This window comes from Colobus angolensis, unplaced genomic scaffold (genome assembly GCF_000951035.1).
Source record: "Colobus angolensis palliatus isolate OR3802 unplaced genomic scaffold, Cang.pa_1.0 Scaffold106, whole genome shotgun sequence".
Classification (NCBI taxonomy): domain Eukaryota; kingdom Metazoa; phylum Chordata; class Mammalia; order Primates; family Cercopithecidae; genus Colobus; species Colobus angolensis.
In genome coordinates this window covers 4,733,269-4,753,899 of record NW_012111586.1, presented here as the reverse complement: position 1 = coordinate 4,753,899, position 20,631 = coordinate 4,733,269, and the positions used below count along the sequence as shown (strand labels likewise).

At 54.8% G+C, this 20,631-nt stretch overlaps 1 protein-coding gene across 1 annotated transcript in view; it reads right to left on the bottom strand.

Moving 5' to 3' along the window:
- Positions 1 to 1,071: 1,071 nt before the first annotated feature.
- FAAH (fatty acid amide hydrolase) overlaps positions 1,072 to 20,631 on the bottom strand; it is a 63,248-nt gene continuing 43,688 nt past the window's right edge. The window contains exons 5-18 of the mRNA XM_011946744.1: positions 12,305 to 12,418; positions 9,376 to 9,510; positions 9,011 to 9,144; positions 8,727 to 8,933; positions 8,443 to 8,483; positions 8,158 to 8,282; positions 6,342 to 6,467; positions 5,728 to 5,825; positions 4,425 to 4,524; positions 4,069 to 4,109; positions 3,275 to 3,314; positions 2,675 to 2,783; positions 1,701 to 1,846; positions 1,072 to 1,473 (exon numbers count right to left, since the gene is read on the bottom strand). Of these exons, the coding sequence (XP_011802134.1) occupies positions 1,345 to 1,473; positions 1,701 to 1,846; positions 2,675 to 2,783; positions 3,275 to 3,314; positions 4,069 to 4,109; positions 4,425 to 4,524; positions 5,728 to 5,825; positions 6,342 to 6,467; positions 8,158 to 8,282; positions 8,443 to 8,483; positions 8,727 to 8,933; positions 9,011 to 9,144; positions 9,376 to 9,510; positions 12,305 to 12,418 (1,545 nt within the window). The 3' untranslated portion in view covers positions 1,072 to 1,344. The remainder of the gene's footprint in view (positions 1,474 to 1,700; positions 1,847 to 2,674; positions 2,784 to 3,274; positions 3,315 to 4,068; positions 4,110 to 4,424; positions 4,525 to 5,727; positions 5,826 to 6,341; positions 6,468 to 8,157; positions 8,283 to 8,442; positions 8,484 to 8,726; positions 8,934 to 9,010; positions 9,145 to 9,375; positions 9,511 to 12,304; positions 12,419 to 20,631) is intronic.

Genomic DNA, 20,631 nt, shown 5'->3' with positions numbered 1-20,631 from the left:
AGTAGCTGGGACTACAGGTGCACACCACCATGCCTGGCAATTTTTTTTTGTATTTTTAGTAGAGCCAGGGTTTCGCCATGTTGGCCAGGCTAGTCTCGAGCTCCTGACCTCAGTGATCCACCCGCCTCGGCCTCTCAAAGTGCTAGGATTACAGGTGTGAGCCACTGGGCCTGGCCTGATTTATACTTTTAAAAGATCATTCCAGCTACTGTGTGGAGAATGGATTAGAGGGCAGCCAGGGTTGAAAGAGGGGAGCCCAGAAGGGAAGTCACTGAAGCATCCAGATGAGGGAGGTGGCTTGGACTAGAGCGTGGTCATGGAGATGAAACACAGTGGCCACGTACTAGCCTCAGTGACCACTTCCCCTCCCCTCGGCAGCATTTGGCCCCCTGTCTATCCTGTTCCCAAGCCCTAATCACAGGAGGAATAGATGTGTTTGTGTCAATGTCCACGTCCCCAGAAGCCCAGGCTTGACTCAAGTCAGCTGAGGTCTGGACATGGCCATGCTGAGGCTCCAAGGGCTGAATCAATGAACCAGTGAAGGCACCCAACTCAGTGCTTCCCCTGCTGCCCTGTGCTAGCCACAGAAGACAGGGACGTAGCAGTGGGGTCCCTGCCATCAAGGAAAGCCAGTGTAGTAAGGCAGGCAGGCAGACACACCCCCCAATGCCCACCACACAGGGCAGACTGGGAAGAAACAGCCCATATACTCCAGGGCCCAGAGACAGGAGGAAAGGCCTCCTGGAGAGAGAAGAATCTGAGCCAGGTCTCAAAGTATGGAAAGCAGAGGAACAGAAAGAGCTTTCTAGGCAGGGAAAGGAGCAGAGGAAGGAAGGAGACCAAGGGCAGTGTCCAGCAGAGCAGGGTTTAGTGTAGGTGAGAGAGGAGGGGCAGGGCTGAAATGCTGGGGGATACAAGCTCGCACTCCGGTGGGCGATGGGCACCGGGGGAGGTTGTGGAGCAGGAGACTGGCATGGCTGGAGCCTGGGTCTGCATGGTCAAGCCATCCCTGCTTTCAACAGGCTCCAGCCCCCACCTTCACGATGACGCCCAGAAACCACACAGACGAGGAGCTGTTTCTTGACTGTTAGTTGGGCCTTGGCCCATGTCATACCCACGGGCTGCCACATGGGGGTGGAGGGATGAGGACGAAGAGAGGGGACCAGAGCAGGGACGGAGGTCCAGACTCAGGGAGTCGGCGCTTCTTGCAGGGGGTTGGGGGAGAGGACACGGAAGCCTCTGCCCCATGCAGGACATTTCCTTGCTGTGGCAGCAGGGCAGCTGTGCCCTGACTAGGCTGGGCTGCAGAGAGTGTGAGTCTCAAGTCCTCCAGATTCAGAGTCATCAGGATGACTGCTTTTCAGGGGTCATCAGTCGCTCCACCTCCCGCATGAACCGCAGACACAACTCTTCCTGCCAGGGCAGAGCCACGCACTGCACGGCCACAGGCAGCCCCACACTCTTCTTCATGCCCTATAGGGGACACAGGCATCAGGATAGGGTTAGCGAGGCGGGACTCCCCACTCCCAGGCCCAGGAAGCACCCCAGCTAGAGAGAGGCCGCGAAGCAGGGCCAGGCCACAGTCCTTCAGGTCTTGTTTAAGAAAGGCTGGCAAACCCACAGTACTAGTACTGTTTCCTCCACAGCGGCCAGAGTCAGGGTGGGGAGTGAGTTCAGCTGAGGGGCAGGACAGTCCTCACCTTCTGCAGCACCTTGTCCCAGATATCCCCAAAGTAGCCCCTGTAATGTTCCATCTGGGCCTCGTCCTCAGCAGTCACCGTGGTGACAGGCACCACCCCTGCAGGGAAGTCCAGGCAGTTGTAGAGCATAGTGTAGCTGACGGCCCCTGGAACACAACACAAGCAGCTGCAGCAGGCCCCAGGAATCTCAGTGCCAGCTCTAGGCCTGAGTCAAACCTCGTATGAAATGGCGCCCTGTGTCTACAGCCAGAGAAAGGCTCTCTCCCAGGACTGAGGCCTGAGTGACAAAGCCCAGGAATTCAGACTTCAGGGCCAGGCTGGACATCCCACTGATGCTTGCCCCATGCCTTTGCCCATGTACTTTCCCCACTGGGAATGTTGTTTCTGTTTTCTTTTCCTTTTCCTTTTTTGAGACAGAGTCTCACTCTGTCACCCAGGCTGGAGCGCAGTGGTGTGATCCTAACTCACTGCAGCCTCGACCTCCTGGGCTCAAGCAATCCTCCCGCCTCAGCCCCCCGAGTAGCCAGGACTACAGGAACATGCAACCACAACCAGCTTATCTTTCTATTTTTTGTAGCAACAGAGGCCTCACTATGTTGCCTGGACTGCTCTTGAGCTCCTGGGCTCAAGTGATCCTGCAGCCTCAGCCTCCCAAAGTGCTGGGATTATAGGTGTGAGCCACCGCGCCTGGCCCCTATTTTCTTGATTTATCTAACTCCCACCTGGACTTCAAACCACCACCTCCCCAAACTACATTCTGTAATTCAAGGTCCCCAACTTGAATAGTGCTGATGACAGAGAAATCAAACCCTGCCAGGGCATCCCACATGACTCCCATGTCTCCAGCCAGCCAGACTGTGGGCCCCTGCGAGGGCAGGGTCCTCCCCGAGGGCTCCTCTTCTTCCATTTCCTGGCAGCCCTGCAGGGCACATGGCCAGATTCATAGAAGGGACAGGCAGGGTGTCGGGCCTCACCTGTGGCCTTGCCTGGGGCATTCAAGTCCAGAGCAGGGCCCAGCATGGGGGTCAGCAGCACATCCAGGTCCAGCGCCCTCCACTGGGCAATCACAGTTTTGCGGTACACCTGTGGGGGCCACAGCGCGCCGGGTGAAAGCACACAGACCTGGCCCACCCCAGGCTCTCTAACTCAGGGACCGTGGCTAGGGTGGCTCTGGCCCCAGCGCCTGCCCCTGAATCTGAAAGGAGCCACAGTGGGACACAGGTGCTCCGGGCAGGCAGTGCTGCTTCTCAGAGGGCATCGGTCGTTCCGCCTCCAGGATGAATTGTGGACATGCCTCTTCCTGCTGGGGCGGAGCCACACACAGGCAGCTCCAGAGGGGCAAAAAGGCAGCCAGGACAGGAGCCCTGGGCTGACCCAGCCTCATAGGATGGGCATCTGGGCAAGTAAGGGTCAGAGAGCTGGGCCCGAGTGGTGGTCCAGGGAGTGGAAGGGGGACGGCAGGCCAGTCTGGGAGCCCCGTGGGGGCAGTGGCCGCAAGACCCTGTTAGCGGGTGCCCTGTCCAACTCCACCCTCCCCCCGGCACCCTGCTCCAGTCCAGAGGCTCTGGTCTCACCTCAATCTCATGCTGCAGTTCCCAGAGTTTTCCAGCCGACCTGGGCAGAAGGAGTGTGGTCACCAGCCATCACGGTCACAGCCATGGAGATCAGCGACATCAGACCCCTACTACCAACCCTCCAGATCTCACCCCTCCGTGGACCCTTCACAACCCCATGGGAGCTGAGAGGGAAGTTCAAACCCCTACTGTCTGGATGAGAAAATCAGGCCCCAGAGGGGCACAGGCTGTCACTTGGTGACTCCACAGCAGAGCCAGGACTAACCCAGGCCTGATTCCTCGCTACCCTCAGGACACAGGAGAGGCCATAGATGCCACCAGTCCTGAAGCCTGGTGATGAGGGAAGGAGTGAGTCCACGGGATGTCAGGGCCTGAAACGGGGCAGTTTACACCCTGCTTTTCCAGCCCAAGCCACTAAGAGGCAAGTAGGACCTGGCAGAGCTCAGGTCAGCTCAGATCTCTAACAGCAGCATCTCTCCCAGGTGCCCCACCACCGGCCCAGGCCAACCCCCACTTCTTGGTCCTTTCCACCCACACCCCAGCCAGGTCAACCTCCTCTCCTCCAACTCCCCCATCCTCTTGTCCCCCTCAGGCCTTTGTTCTCCAGCCAGAACTGGACCTTGCCAAGACAACTTCAAAGTCCCACCTGAAGGCCACAAAGGTTGCCCCCCTGCCTGGGCCACTTCCAGCCTCAGAGGCTACTTCCCTCAAGTCCTTTCCTGTCAGAAACTACCCAGACCCAGACTCGGGTCAGGACAGGCAGGGGCAGCAGCTGGGCACAGAAGAACCCTCACCGAGACTTCATGTTGCTGAGGAAAGCTGACAGCCTTGGGAGCTGCACAGGACAGACGCAGAGTCAGTGACTCCGCTCTGGGCCACGGCAGGTGTCAACTTTCTTCAGGTCAAGCCACTAGGGACCTGTCCCTCCATGCCTCCCCCCAGGGCCCAGGTCAGCCCCCCTTTCAGCATGCAGGTTGGCTGAAGATCGCAGGGGACAGGGGAGGAGAGCCGTCTGGGTGGGGACTGGAGGGAAGAGGAGGCCATGCCTGCCCAAACCAAGAGAGGCTGAGGAAGGCCATGGGGGATCATGCGATAGGAGGCCCTAGGTTCCCCCCAGTCATCCTAGCCCCTCCACTCCTTGTGCCCTCACCAGAGGCTTCACCAGGAAGGCCAGCAGTCCTTTAAGCCACTGGGGAAGCTTCAGAATTGAGACCAGGTCCCCCAGGCAAGAGTCCACGAAATCACCTTTGCTGGGAAACAAAAGGCTGGGTCCAGGCACTCCCATCCCTGCATCCTTCCCGGCTTGCTCACCCGGCCCACAGCGATCCTGTTCTCTATGCAGGGATACTACTGTCCACCTCCTCCTCACCAGATTCGGCTCCCTCCTTCCAAACATGCCGTTTGTTTCTACTGATCCTTTGGGATGCCTGGGCTCCAACCCACATCCACGGGAGCTCCCCAAGGCGGGACTCAGGGTATCCCTCTCCAGCAAACCCAGCTCAGAGCTCTAAGAACTGAGGGCAACGTCTCCCTGATGAGGCCTCCCTGAGGGTACCTCCCCTTTGACATGGAGGCCAGCCTGGAGGCACAGGTGGGGCAATCCAGGGTGGGCTGCCCATGAAGCATGGCTCTGAGGCTATCTCTGGCTCAAGACCTCAGGGAAAGGTCTCAGGCTGATCCTGGGGACTCATTCCCAGGGCCACAGTGAGGACTGACCCCTTCCACTGATGCCTGGACCACACTCGGCTGCTAGGGGAAGGAAAGGAACTTGACAGGCTGGGCCCTTAACTGAGTGAAGCTGCAGGGCCAAGCTTCAGGCTGCAGGGCTAAGTTCTCCATCGGTGAAGTGGAGGAAGGAGGACTGTGTTCTGAAGGGTTCCAGTCCATCCAGCAGAGGTATATCACCAGGAGGGGACTTCACAGGCCTGTCCTCTGCCCCTGACAACCTTTAAGGACTAAAAACAGCACTGGGGAACCAACTTCCCTAAAAATGAGCTCTGCAAAATCCCTTAAAAGGAGCCTGGTCCAACTCACCCACTTTACAGGAGAGAAAGCTGAGGTCCTGCTCAAAAGGAAGACTTGGCTCAAGTCAGACAGAGCCCGGAGTCACCCAAGTCCAAGCCCCCACCCTCCTGCCTGGATCTTGCCCTTGCCCCAAATCTTTCCCAAACATTGAGGCAACCTCCTGCCCACCTCCTACCTCACAACAAGCTCAGATCAAGGATAGGCCACAGATACTCAACCCAGCCTCCTCCCCTTGGGCTGGCACCCTGGCAAGGGATCTCCAGGGTCAATATGCCCAGCTGGAGGGACAGCGAGGTCCCTGCCCAGAGTGATCAGGCCTTTGTTGGATTCAGCTAAGGCCCATCCAGGCATCACCACACCCCGCTGCTCCCCCTGGGTCTGCCTACTTTTCTGATCCCACCAAGACCCCAAAGCCCACTATCACTCACAAGTTCTGTAGGAAGGTGTGGCCACCGTCACTGAAGAGCCCACCTGTTGACAGGGTCTCCAGAGCATGGGGTATGTTGCTTGGCAAGAAGGGAACCAGCTGCAGGGATTGAGGGGTGTAAAGCCTCCTGACCTAACCACTGGCTCCATGATCCCCATGCTGTCTGGGTGGCCCTGAGGATGGACTGGACCAACTCTGCCCACATGATAGCTCTCACTAGAGCCACAAAGGCAGCCTTACCGACCCAAGAAAACTCACTGTGGAATGCACAGCATGAGAGAAGTCTGGAGCCACACATAAAGTTGTAGAAATGACCAGACCAAAACCCATGGCCCTGGGAGCCTCTGAACAGCTGTGCACCACTGCCTACAGCTGAAGCGCCTCCCCGCATGCAGTGCTCACACATCACACAGCACAGGGCTGAAGTTCTCCCTTAATCACTCACTCCAATACTCTTGATCAGCCCTCTATATACTTGTCCCACAGGGCCACAGTTCACCCTGATGACAGTACCATCAGAGTGCCAGGACGCCAGGGATAGAGTAGTCATGGGTACCAGGAAGGCTTCCCAGGAGGAGAGGAGATGCCAGTACTTCTAGGACCCTGCAGTCATACCGTGTGCCCCGCAGCCTCAAGGCTCTGTTTGGTCTCCAGGACGGCCCGCTTCATGGCCGGGGTGGGCATGGTATAGTTGTCAGTCTCATAGTACCCCACACGCAGGGGCTGAGAGCTGGTGTAGATCTAGAGGGAAAACACAGGGGACAGGGGCAGGTCAGGAGAAGACAGCCCTAGGCAGGAGCCCTAGAGATCAGAGAAACTACTCAGCCCCAGACACAGCTGCGAGGCTGCAGTCAGCGAGGCCAGCCCCTTTTGCATCTGACCCTTTCATAAAACACCTTCACGGTGACTCAGGTGGGCAGAGCAAGGATAAGGATTCCTACTGGTCACATGAGGAAACTGAGGCTTGAGGTCTCAATAGGGAGATTAGGTGGGACTGGGACTTGCCCAAAGCTACCCAATGCAGAGTGACAAGACAGGTCTGGAATGCAGGCATCCTGTCTTCTGTGCTGAGGTTCTCCACCACCTGTCCTGGCTCTCATGATAAACTGTTCCAGACTTCCAGACAGGGACCTCATCTCCTCCTCTCCTCCGAGGAAGGACTTCACAGCTGCCTATTGCCGTGGGTTCAGTTAGAATATCTCCCTCTGCCTGAGGAGGGGGAGTTCACCCTACCCAGCCCAGATCTGCCCTGTTGCCCCACTCCCAAGAAACACCAAGGCCCAATCTCTTTCCTGTCCACAAACCCTCAACCTTTCCAAAGCAACCTTGGCTGGGGCGAGGGCAAGAGGTCTGTACAAGATAGACAATCGCTGCACTGCTGAGAAATGCTTACTGTCTACATTAATGTGACTTCACTCTTCCTCTGTCTACACCAGTCTAACTTTACAGCTCCTGAACACTCTGTTGGAGTGGGCACAGAGGATGACCTAGGGCCCAGCACCTGCCTCACTGGGGACATCTGGCCCCAGCCTCAACCTGGCTGTTTCTGGCCTTCAACCCCAACAGAGAGAAAGAGAGAGAGAGAGTACCAGGACCAGGGCGCAACCCGAACACTCAAGAGAGCAAAATACTGGTCTCAGATGCCCTGCAGTAGGGGAGGAGCTGGGAGGAAGATGACCACTGGCCACTCCCCCACCGCCTCCAAATAACACACATAAGCACAAATAACCTTCCAATTCATTCCAGAAACACCCATCAACTCTTCAACAGGAAGCATCAGTTGACACCTCTCGCCTCAAAATCCACACCCTGCTATGCCCACCAATCCTTAACATGGACAATCATATGATGACCCCAACCCAATCTTAACCAACCCCCATGTTGAAAGATCTACCTTAAACCAGACTTCAAAATCTCAGCAGATCTCCTCACACTTCCTGCCCTCTGAGATGCTACTAAGGCTTTGCAAAACAGTGCTGCCTTACCACAGAAAGCAACAAGCCCAGCCTATCTCAGCAACAGGCTGTTGTGGTGGTATTCTGGGGAGCAGCACGCCTGCTGCCTGCAGATCCCGGCTCACGCAGCCTACCTCTGGCAAAAACGGGCTACATGAGCTGGGGTCTGCAGGCAGCGTGGCGTGCTGCTCGCCAAAATGTGGACAGGAATACTGTTAGAAAGGCCGCTGTTTGCTGAAGGTCAGCGGGCTGGGAAGTGATTCCTGCATCCCTGGTGCCAGCAGCAGAGGCTGGGCGCCTTTGAAAGCCTGTGGATTTCCAAATGCAGGCAAGGGCTCCATCTGGTGGCCGTCTGTGGAGGAGCAACCCTGGCCTCAGAGCCCTGGGGCACGGTTCTCAGGAGACAGGGCCTCCAAGGCCTGGGGTGGCTGTCTAGGTTCAGCAGTCCACGCCCATGCCCACCCAGCCCTGCTCACCTCTTCCCTGAAGGGCAAGGGAGGCACAGTGGGGTCCAAGCGGAACATGTCCTCGCACAGCAGGGCTCGCAGGCACAGCGCCAGGCTCTCCACGTCCCGGGCCATGGGGCCCACGGAGGGGCGCACTGTGAGGCAGAGAAGGGAGGGAAGTAAGCAGACAAGGAGGGAGGAATCCAGACTTAGAGCAGCCTGGGGGCCAGACACTGCCCTGCCACCTGAGAAGCATGGGCGCAAGCGGGTCAGGCCGACCCCCACCCTCCTAGGGGAGAGCACCATGGACCTCACCTGCCTCCTGTCCATAGACACAGCCCTTGAGGCCACTCTTGCTGGATAAGAAACATAAGACGCTGGAAACAGGAAACGGCCACCCGCCGCCATCCCCACACCCACAGAGCAGCTCTGAACACTCACCGCTTTGGAAACTAGGACCCCTGCCCAGCCAGTGGTACTGTAATGCTTCCTCCCAGCAAAACCCCGGAGACCGAATCCCTGCCTGGAGCCCAGAGAGGTTGGAAGCTAGGCCAAGGTCACACAGCGAGGGGCCCAGAAGCGCCCTCCATCCACCCTACCTGAGGCGGTTCCCCGTGGGCTTGAGGCCGCAGATGCCGCAGAAGGAGGAGGGGAAGCGGATGCTGCCTCCCATATCAGTGCCTAAGCCCAGGGGGGAGCCTCCAGACCCGATGAGGGCCCCTTCACCCCCTGAGGAGCCCCCTGGGCTTTTGGAGGACTTCCATGGGTTCACGGTCTGGCCAAAGAGGGGGTTACTGCAGTCATAGCTGGAGGAGGCAGGAACGGGTCAGCCCATGTCATGCTGGGACCGGTGCCCCTGCCCCGCCCTGCCCCAAGACCCAACCTGAACATGGACTGGGGCACATTGGTGTGCACGAAGGGCACGGCACCCTGCAGCTTCAGCACATGCACCACCACACTGTCGCACTCCGCTGGCGCCCCTTCGTTCAGGCTCAAGCCCAGCGTGGAGTCCTGGCCCTGGGAGGAGGGATGGGCACCAAAAGGGACGTGACCTGTGAGTCAGAGCCTGTAGGCAGCCCAGGGCCCACTCTAACAGCTGTCACACAGGGCAAGACAGGCATACCAGTGTCCCCTCGCAAGGCCTTTGGACATGATACCTCCTCTGAGGGCCCAAAATGATCCAAGAAACAAAGCAGGCTGGCAGGAATGGAGGCGACAATGGAGGCCTGGCGCTGAGGCAGAGCATACCTTGTAGGTGAAGCACTCCTTGAGGCTCACAGGGACGCCATAGAGCAGGCCCTGCCTTGGGGCCTGGGACAGCTGAGTCTCACAGTCAGCCAGATAGGAGGTCACACAGTTGGTCCCTTTGTTCACCTCCCAGGCCTGAGGAAGGGGAAGTAGACATAAGGTAAAAGGAGGCTGGCCTTTTTAAAACATTGTGGTGAAATATACATCATGTAGAACTGGCCTTTTAAAGTATACCCAGGGAGAGGGGAACCAGCAACATGGCCCTGAGCCTGGGGCACAGAGGATGATCTAGGGCCCGGCATCTGCCTCACTGGGGACATTTGGCCCAGGCCTCATCCTGGCTGTCTCTGGCCTTCAACCAGGACCAGGGCACAACCAGGACACTCAAGGGAGCAAGATACTGGCCTCAGATGCCCCCCAGGCAGGGGGTGAGCTGGGAGGAAAATGATCACTGGCCACTCCCCCACCTCCTCCAAGCCACATCTCTGCCCAGTAAGGCAGACAGAAACTAGATAGGGGCAGCCCCCGTCAGTGGTCACACTGAAGGGCAGCCACAGAGCAGGGCTAGACCAGACTCCTGCCTCCCGGAGCCCAGCACTTTCTCCTCTACCCCATGCCTTCCCCACACGTAGCCCAGTCAAGCCTCCCCTTACCCAGGAACTCTTGAATTTGATAATCAAGTCACATGGAGTAGGAACTTGACAAAAGGGAAGAACATGCTAATAGCGGAAATCTGCCTAGAATGCTCAAACCGGACCACACAGGGTCCTACAGAAGGAAAGGTGAGGGCGGAGTGAGATGCAGCTTTCAGTAAATACTCCTACTCCTGGGGGTCATCTGGGGGAGACAGCGTGGGCTGTGTTGCCATATTTGGGCATGTGCAAAATCTGTCCCTGGGGTACCCGAGGCAGGAACAGAGAAGGCCAATCTAACCAGATTGACTAGATTAACTAGGAAGGGCAGGAGCCTTTTCAGGGACATTGACAGGGAAGAAGCAAGACCATCTGCTGAGACTGTGTATGTGCCCCTTCTCAGTGACACCAGCCCAGCATGCTCTCGCTCCCTCAGCTGCAGCCCCCACAGCATTGTCACATACACTGCACCCAGACAATTCACCTGCCTAGGGGTCACACACGCCCTTTCAAGAAATCATGCAGGCCACACTCACAAAGCACAGTTTGTCTCTCCCTCTTTCCTCCCTCCCTCCCTTTCTTTTCAAACATATTTCTTGAGCATTTATTATGTGAAATGCAACATGTTGAGCACTAAGGTTCAAAGACAAATGAGATAAGCTCTGTCCACAAAGACCCCACATGGGAAAGAGATAGAGAAGACAAGCCTGACATTGTGATGAGAAATGTGCTGTCAGAATGAGAGCAGGCCTGGAAGAGGCAACGCTACCTCAGGCGGCGAATGGAAGACGGTGCCTCCTGCTCTGAGCCCTGAAGGCTCAGCCAGGGGAGCCCATGGCACGGAGAGGGGCAAAGAAGAGGGAAACAGCCTTCCAGGTAAAGGAGCCCCACCCAAGCCAGTGCAGAGCTGCTGACACCCCAAGCTCCAGAAGGCCTTGGCCAGAGGTGATGCCACACACAGAGGAGGAGTACAAGAGATGGCCTGAAGAGCTGGGGACACAAAAGAGCACTGACCAGGAGGATGGTGCTTGGGAATGGAGGGAGATGGTGGTGGCAGGCCAGGGTGGCCATAGGGGATGGATATAGGAGAGGGCTGGGTAAAAGAACAGGGCAGGCGCAGTGGCTCTCGCCTGTAATCCCAGCACTTTCAGAGGATCACCTGAGGTCGGGAGTTCCAGACCAGCCCGGCCAAATAAAAATACAAAAATTAGCCAGGCATGGGGGTACATGTCTATAATCCCAGCTACTCGGGAGGCTGAGGCATGATAATCACTTGAATCCGGGAAATGGAGGTTGTAGTGAGCCAAGAACATGCCACTGCACTCCAGCCTAGGTGACAGAGCGAGACTCCCATCTCAAAAAAAAAGAAGGGGCCGGGCATGGTGGCTCACACCTGTAATCCCGGCACTTTGGGAGGCCGAGGGGGGGTGGATCACCTGAGGTCAGGAGTTCGAGACCAGCCTGATCAACATGGTGAAACCCCGTCTCTACTAAATACAAAAAATTACTTGGAGGCCGGGCACAGTGGCTCACAGCTGTAACCCCAGCATTTTCGAAGGCCAAGGCAGGTGGATCACTGGAGGTCAGGAGTTCCAGACCATCCTGACCAACATGGTGAAATCCTGTCTCTACTAAAAATACAAAAGTTAGCTGGGTGTGGTGGCGGGTGCCTGTACTCCCAGCTACTCAGGAGGCTGAGGCAGAAGAATCACTTGAACCCAGAGGTGGAGGCTGCAGTGAGCCGAGATCGCGCCACTGCATTCCAGCCTGGGCAACAGAGCGAGACTCCATCTCAAAAAAAAAAAAAAAGTTTTAATTAGCCTGGCGTAGTGGCCCAAGCCTGTAATCCCAGCTACTTGCGAGGCTGAGGCAGGAGAATCGCTTGAACCCAGGCAGTGGAGGTTGCAAGGCTCCAAGATTGCGCCATTGAACTCCAGCCTGAGCAACAAGAGTGAAACTCCCTCTCAAAAAAAAAAAAAAAAAAAAAGGGGACAGACCAGAGACTTGTTGACCAATGGGGTGGAGGCGGGACGGAGAGGGAAGTCTGGGCTAAAAGCCAGGTTACTAGCTAAGACAGCGTGCTCAGTGTCTCACACACACACATACACACACACACACACACACACGCTCTGGCTCCTTCCTTCCCTGGCAGTCCCTGGCACTGTAGGTCCCACCATGGCACCCAGCAGGACTAACTCCCAGGCCAGGTTTTCTCACGAACTCCAGGCCAAGTTTTCTCCACAGCCTGTGCAGAGAGTGGGAGGGGAAAGGGAGGGGCTGGCCTTGGCTGGCCTTACCTTTCCTACATAGGTGAAGAGCACAGCCTCCGGGGAGAGCTCTCCATTGTGTAACTTCTGCACCAGCTGAGGCAGGGGCAGGGCTAGCAGCGCCTCTGAGTCCAGGTCTGGGTTCTGTGGGGGACAAACTCGGATCAGTCCCCTACTTGCCGAAGTCTCATGAGCCTGCAGCAGACACCAGTGGCCCATGCCCCAGCGGCTCTGGCACGGCCCAGCCTGAGCAGGCCCTGGCTTGCCATCCCTAGAGAATGTAGCTCTATCTCCTCCAGAGGCCTGTTGAAGTGGTGCCCAGCGAGCCGACCTGCCCAGGTATTTTTTTTTCCCCCTTAGAGACAGGGTCTGGCTGTGTTGCCAGGCTAGACTCGAACTCCTGGGCTCAAGCGATCCTCCCACTGCAGCCTCCCCAGTAGCTGGAACTACAGGCACATGCTACTGTGCCTAGCTCCAGACTGACGATTAAACCACTACAAATATACACCAGCAGTGGCTGCCTTCTGTGTGCCAAGCACCACGCTGATGTCATCCATGTTTTGATTAAGTCTTACTGCCATTCCCATTGCACAGATAAACTGAGGCTCAGAGACAGGTGCCTTCTTGCCCACCAGCCATCCACCTGCACCTGACCCCATGCCATCCCCACACCCACAGAGCAGCTCTGAACACTGCCCAGGGGGTTGCCAACCTCTAGCAGGGAAGGGCAAAAACAAGAAGACCCCATGTTGGGAGGCTGGGTCTGTGACTCAAGGCCACACCCCAAAAGGGAGGGTTTCCACATTCATTCCACAGATGTGTGTTAGGCGCCTGCTCCGTACCCAGCACCACACTAGGCTGAGGTTCAGCCATGAACAAGAAGGCATGTCCAAGTGAGCTCACACAGGGCAGGGGCGGGGTGAGCAGATGACAGGCAAACAGATGAGGTTTTAGACAATAAGAAATAAAGACAATAAAACAGAGTGTGGTGAGTGGGTGGCACATGGGAAGGATGGAGAGGGAGGAGCTCTCCGTAGGAGGAGGCACATTTGGGCAAACACAGGCAGACCTCTGTCTGCCAGGCCTCGAGGGCTCCCAGAGTCTCTGGGGTCAGCCTGACTGCAAACACCCATCCAGTTCCTCCTTCCTCCTTCCCCAGGGCATTGGGTTTGTTTTTGTTTGTTTGTTTCAATAATTTATTTATTTTTTCGAGATAGAGTCTTGCTCCATCACCCAGGCTGGAGTGCAGTGGTGTGATTTTGATTCACTGCAACCTCCGCCTCCTGGATTCAACCAATTCTCCTGCCTCAGCCTCCGAGTAGCACCTGCCACTATGCCTGGCTAATTTTTTGTATTTTTAATAGAGACGGAGTTTAGCCATGTTGGCCAGGCTGGTCTCAAACTCCTGACCTCAAGTGATCTGCCCCCACCTTGGCCTCCCCAAGTGCTGGGATTACAGGTGTGAGCCACCGCTCCCGGCCTCTCCTCAAGGGCATTGGGTTAGTGAGTAAACACTGAGTTGGCCAGGCGGGCTTATTCCTGTAATCCCAGCACTTTGGGAGGCCGAGGGGGATGGATCACTTGAGGTCAGGAGTTCAAGACCAGCCTGGCCAACGTGGTGAAACTCTGCGTGTCTACTAAAAATACAAAAATTAGCTGGGCGTGGTGGTGCACACTTGTAATCCCACCTACTCGGGAGGCTGAGGCAGGAGAATCGCTTGAACCCGAGAGGCGGAGGTTGCAGTGAGCCGAGATCACGCCACTGCACTCCAGCCTGGATGGCAAGAGCGAAACTCAGTCTCAAAAAAATAAAAATAAAAAATAAAAAACACTGAGTCATAGCCACCATACCTCACCCCACCCTCCTCTGCTCTCGTCAAGGTCACCAGAGACTTCCTTGTTGCTAAACTCAACAGATACTTGCCTCTTTATCTTACTCCATGTCACTGAGACCTTCGAAAGTACTAAGGCCACACGCCTGCTCTCTTCAATTCTTCCTGGACATGGAGACACTGCACTCTCCTGGTTTCCCTCCTGCTTCTCTGCTACTGCTTCTGTCACTCATTTATGTAGTGAGTCAACAAACATGTTCCAGAAATCTACTGTACGGCAAGGACCAGTTTCGGGGCTATGCATCTGGAGGTAACCAAGACAGACATGGTCCCTGCTTTCAGAGACTACATTCAAGAAAATAAACAAATTAAATAATAGATAGATCATGCATGATACATGTGAGACAGCAGAGAAATGGAGTGCTGTGACAAAAATGACAGAGCAGTGACTTAGGGTGGGCAGGCCTATCTGAAGAAGCCACATTTCAGCTGTGATTTGAAGGATAAGAAGATGCCAGATGTGGGGAGAGACAGAGCTCTGGGTACCTTCTCTTCCCTCTCTGATTCTGGGAGAGGGCCTCCCCTCCTCCTGCTTCCACTCCTCCCACCCCCCAAGCCCTGCTTCTACTCCTCCGCTCCCCCTACTCCCCATCCACCCCTGGCCTGCTTCCCCTCCTCCCCTCCCTACTTCCCCTCCTTCCTTCCCCCATTTCCCCTCCTCCCCTCTCCTGGTTTTCCCTTCTCCCCTCTACCCTTCCCCTCCTCCTCTCCCCTGGCTTCCCCTCCTCCCCTCTGCCCTTCCCTTTCTCCCCTCCCCTGGTTTTCCCTCCTACCCTCTATCCTTCCCCTCCTCCCCTCCCCTCTTACCCTCCTCCCCTACCCTGGCTTCCACTCCTCCCCTATGCACCTCTGACTCCAGGCTCTCCACCCATCCCATATCCCCCAGATCCCCCATCCAGCCTGAGGCAATGGAGCCCAAACCAGCTCACTGGGCTACTCCTGTCACCTGTCCACCTTCCCTGTCCTTCCTCTAAGCTCATCACCTGCCCGACTTTCAACCTTCTCCTCCTTGTGTATCCTGTACCCTGTACTCAGGGGAGGCCACGCCATTCATCTAGGTGTTCAGGAAAGGAAACAGGTGCCCTTCTGGCTCCTCCCTTTCACCCCCACCTGCATCCAGTCACCAAGCTAAGTAGCTCTGAAAAATGGTCACCTCTCCATCCCCTCTACCAAGGCCCTCACCAGGCCTCAGACTCATCCTTATCTCCTGGGTCACACGGGGCCACCCAACTGCTGCCCTGCCCAGGTCCTGCCTCTCCAGTCCACACTTCCCTCGATGGCTAGACAGTGCAAAACCCAACCAGGCCTTGCCTCTCCCCTTCAGATCCCCATCTCATCACACCACAGGCTCCAGAGCATATTCCAGGAGGTGCTTCCAAGCTGTGTTCCTCTCAGACTCCTGTGCACCTCTCCCCACCCAGGGACCACTGCCTCCTCCCACCCCCACACCCCAGAGCCTGGCACCCGCCCTCTCCAAGCACATGCCACAGCCTCTGCCTCTGATGTCCTCGGTATCAGGAGCACTTCTCTGAATTCATTGAACTGATACAACACTTATTTTGGATTTTTTTTCTAACACAGGGAGCTACAATGAAGAAAAAAATGGGTTCAAGATTTCTCCCCAAACACACCAGATAATCCTCCTGATATATTTTTAAAGGTATACAAAATGAAAAGCGAGCACTCCCTCCACCCCTGCTTCCCCTTGCACAGTCCCTCCTCTATAAAGGAAAACTGTGATTAACAGTTTCTGCTGTAATCTTACAGGAAAAGAAAATATTTATGAAAAATCCACCATGTCAACAGTTGTCTATATATATTTTCCTTTTTGCACAAAGGAATCATACTATACACACAGTACTGCATCTTGCCTTTCCCATCTCACAATGAAAATTAAATTTTTGCTTTATTTTTGTTCTCATATAAATATAGGTTCACTGTGTTTTTTAAAATGCCTAAGAGTATGGAGAAGGATGTCGAAATCAGCAGAGCATTCACCACCCTGGGATAATTGCCACCCGACAGTCCGGTCACCATCTCTCCGGACCTCCTCACTGCAAGGTGCCCACAGAGTCCCTGTGCATGGCAGCTAGCACTTATCAACATGCTCCCCTCCGTGCTCAGCACACATTTTCATTCTTTCCTATGTTCTTCCCTGTTGACAGTTAATGACACAGTTGCTAACAGCTATTTTTAAATCTTCAACTAGTGTCAGGCAGCTGAGACATTTTCTCCTAGACACCAAAGTAAGTCTGCACCTCCAGGAGGCCAATCGGTGAACATGTGGAAACCTGATTTTGTGGAGAATGCAGGGAAGTATAGTATACAGTAACGTCTAAACCTGTGGCCACCTGCATGCACAATTTTTCAAGAGAGGGATACTCTACCCATCACTTAGGGGGCATTGCCCCTCCTCCATCTGTGTTGTTTTCTCCTTCTGAACCACAGTGCCAGCGGGATTGATAAGCGGGTTGTAAGAGATGTGGGAAAAACCATTCAGGGTAAAACAAAAGTGCATGTACAAAGGCATAAGGGCATAAATAGGTGTTCTGTGATGTCTCTCCCAGCTATACTATTCTATTGATGGTGGTCCTTCTCTTCAGTCTAGAAAAAGATATCAAAACTTATTCAGGGGACAGGGTGGGAAAAAAAATGGGTCAACAGAATTACCAGAAACACACTTTTCTCTAGAGTTGCCCAAGAGTTTAGAGAGAGGTGAACTATTTTGTGAAAATTCAGGTGTTTAGGTACCCCCTCATCCAGCTGTGTCCTCCTTGGACACAGCTAAGAATCCGGGAGTGGTGGCTCACACCTGTAATTCCACCACTTTGGGAGGCCGAGGCAGGCAGATCACCTGAGGTCAGGAGTTCGAGACCAGCCTGGCCAACATGGCGAAACCCTGTCTCTACTAAAAATGCAAAAATTAGCTGGATGTGGTGGCAGGCACCTGTAGTCCCAGCTACCCAAGGAGGCTGAGGCAGGAGAATCACTTGAACCCAGGAGGCAGAGCTTGCAGGGAGCCGAGATTGCTCCAGTGCACTCCAGCCTGGGCAACAAAGTGAGAATCCATCTCAAAAAAAGAGTTCAAGACCAGCCTGGCCAATGTGACGAAACCATTTGTACTAAAACTACAGAAATTAGCCAGGCATTGGCCAGACGTGGTGGCTCATGCCTGTAATTCCAGCACTTTGGGAGGCTGAGGTGGGTAGATCCTGAGGTCAGGAGTTCGAGACCAGCCATGGCCAACATGGTGAAGCTCCGTCTCTACTAAAAATACAAAAATTAGCCAGCCATAGTGGCAGACACCTGTAATCCCAGCTACTCGGGAGGCTGAGGCAGGAGAATCGCTTGAACCTGGGAGGTGGAGGTTGCAGTGAGCCGAGATCGCACCATTGCACTCCAGCCTGGGCGACAGAGCAAGACTCCATCTCAAAAATCAAAAAAAAAAACAAAAAATCTTACTCCTCCTTCAAAGCCTACAAAGCTATTGTCAATCAGGACCCCGCCCCTTTGCTGATTACTCAAAACCACAATCATTGGAAACCCAAAAGGTAATTTTCCGCTTCTCCTCCTGAAAGAGCCAAGTTTCAGAGCCAAAATTTTTGTCCTGGAATAATCTGCTCATAAAAATAATGGGCCGGGCGCGGTGGCTCAAGTCTGTAATCCCAGCACTTTGGGAGGCCGAGACGGGCGGATCACGAGGTCAGGAGATTGAGACCATCCTGGCTAACCCGGTGAAACCCTGTCTCTACTAAAAATACAAAAACTAGCCGGGCGAGGTGGCGGGCGCCTGTAGTCCCAGCTACTCGGAGGCTGAGGCAGGAGAATGGCGTGAACCCGGGGGGCGGAGCTTGCAGTGAGCTGAGATCCGGCCACTGCACTCCAGCCCCGGCAACAGAGCAAGACTCCGTCTCAAAAAAAAAAAAAAAAAAAAAAAAAAATAATAATAATAATAATAAGAAGAAGAAGAAGAAGAAGAAGAAGAAGAAGAAGAAGAAGAAGAAAGAGCAGTTGCTCCAGAGGAAAACCATACAGATGCTGCTGTTTGGAGTTAAAGTGCAGGAAGACCCATCCTACTACCATCCCACACCCCTGCTAGCCAGGTGGATTCTTTGCAACCAGGAGGTGAGTTCTGCAGGCAAGCACTGTGAGCCTATCCCTGCCAGTGCTGCCCACGCCGCTCTTGGAGCTGGCAGAACTCAGCTGGCTGCACAGAGCCAGGGATAAACAGGAGGATCTCTAAGGAGGGCCTCCAGAGCCCAGCCAGAGAGGGCAACTAGACGGTGAAGAACCTGTGCTTGTGTAGGGGAGATAGCCAATTTGGGTTGACCACCAGGGCCCTCCCACTCTGGAAGGAAGAAACCCTAAAAATGGACTGATGGTGGCCTTTTCAGCCAGCTTGGTGAGTGGAGGCTGGAACCAGATATATTTTTTATCTTACTAAATAAATATGAGATATCTTTGCCCCAGGGGTGGTTTGGAGTAAATTCATACATTACAGCCAGCCAAAACCGCAACACGTGTGGGGAAAAGAAAGAGATCACACTGTTTCTGTGTCTTTGTAAAAAGAAGTAGACATTAAAAACTCCACTTTGTTCTGCACTAAGAGAAATTCTTCTGCCTTGAGACGCTCTTAATCTATAACCCTAGCCCCAACCCTGTGTTCGCAGAAACATGTGCTGTGTTGACTCAAGGTTTAATGGATTTAGGGCTGTGCAGGATGTGCTTTGTTAAAAATGTGTTTGCAGGCAGTACGCTTGGTAAAAGTCATTGCCATTCTCCAATCTTGAGTACCCAGGGGTACAATGCTCTGCGGAAGGCCGCAGGGACCTCTGCCCAAGAAAGCCTGGGTATTGCCCAAGGTTTATCCCCACTGAGACAGCCTGAGATACGGCCTCGTGGGAAGGGAAAGACCTGACCATACCCCAGCCCAACACCCATAAAAGGTCTGTGCTGAGGAGGATTAATGAAAGAGGAAGGCCTCTTTGCCGTTGAGATAAGAGGAAGGCATCTGTCTCCTGCTCGGCCCTGGGAATGGAATGTCTGGGTGTAAAACCCAATCATACGTTCTATTTACTGAGATAGGAGAAAACCGCCTTATGGCTGGAAGTGAGACATGCTGGCAGCAATACTGCTCTTTACTGCACTGAGATGCTTGTGTAAAGTCAAGCATAAATCTGGCCTACATGCACATCAAAGCACAGAACCTTTCCTTAAACTTATTCATGACACAGAGTCCTTTGCTCACATGTTTTCCTGCTGACCCTCTCCCCACCATTACCCTACAGTCCTGCCACATCCCCCTCACCGAGATGGTAGAGGTAGTGATCAATCAATACTGAGGGAACTCAGAGACCAGTGCCGGCGCGGGTCCTCTGTATGCTGAGCGCCGGTCCCCTGGGCCCTCTGTTCTTTCTCTGTACTTTGTCTTTGTGTCTTATTTCTTTACTCAGTCTCTCGTCCCACCTGACGAGAAATACCCACAGGTGTGGAGGGGCTGGCCCCCTTCAACATGCAAGGCTACACGCTGGGCTGGCATGCCCGTGCCCGTGCCTTCCTCATATCTCTCTCCTGTACCTCTCCATGAAAGTGTGGCTGAAGAGTGCAGCCAGGCACCTAGGTTCTAGTTCCAGCTCTGCCCCAACTCCAAAATCACTTGCGGAACATCTGCTGAACACAATTTTCTGTGACTCTGTCTCCCACCCAGGCACACCCTCCTGAATCCTGCAGTTCCCAACCTGGAAAGCCGTCCCACCTGTCAGGTCCCACAGACACAGCAAGGCCTCCCTCCCTCAGCACATAAGAACACTTCCCAGAGTTTAGCATGTTGGCTTTAACTGGGGTCTGTGCTTCACACACCCGGAGGAAAAGCCCCTCTTCAAGCCATGTCTTCCAAACCCTCAGCCAGGCCCTTCCACGCCCCCAAACCCACATACTGAGGTGATCCAGAGGCAGCGCAGGGAGAAGAAAAGTTTGTTGACAGACCACCCAGAGAGGGCTGGAACTGAACCTGCTCATGGAAAGGGCTTGCCAGGGGTTGGACACCACAGGCCGGCAGCAGGAGCCAGAGCGACTTCCCTTCTAGCCTGGCTTTGCCAAGATATCCCTGTGCACTTGGCAGGTTTCTTTCCGGCTCCCTCTTAGGATCCAAATGCACAAATCAAGAAGCTTGAAAACTCGGCCAGGCGCGGTGGCTCACGCCTATAGTCCCAACACTTTGGGAGGCCGAGGCAGGTGTATCAGCTGAGGTCAGGCATTCCAGACCAGACTGGCCAACATGGCGAAACCCAGTCTCTACTAAAAATGCAAAAATTAGCCGGGAATAGTGGCGGGCCCCTGTAATCCCAGCTACTGGGGATGCTGAGGCAGGAGAATCGCTTGAACCCGGGAGGCAGAAGTTGCAGTGAGCCGAGATCGCGCCACTGCACTCTTACCTGGGAGTGGGAGCGAGACTCCGTCTCAAAA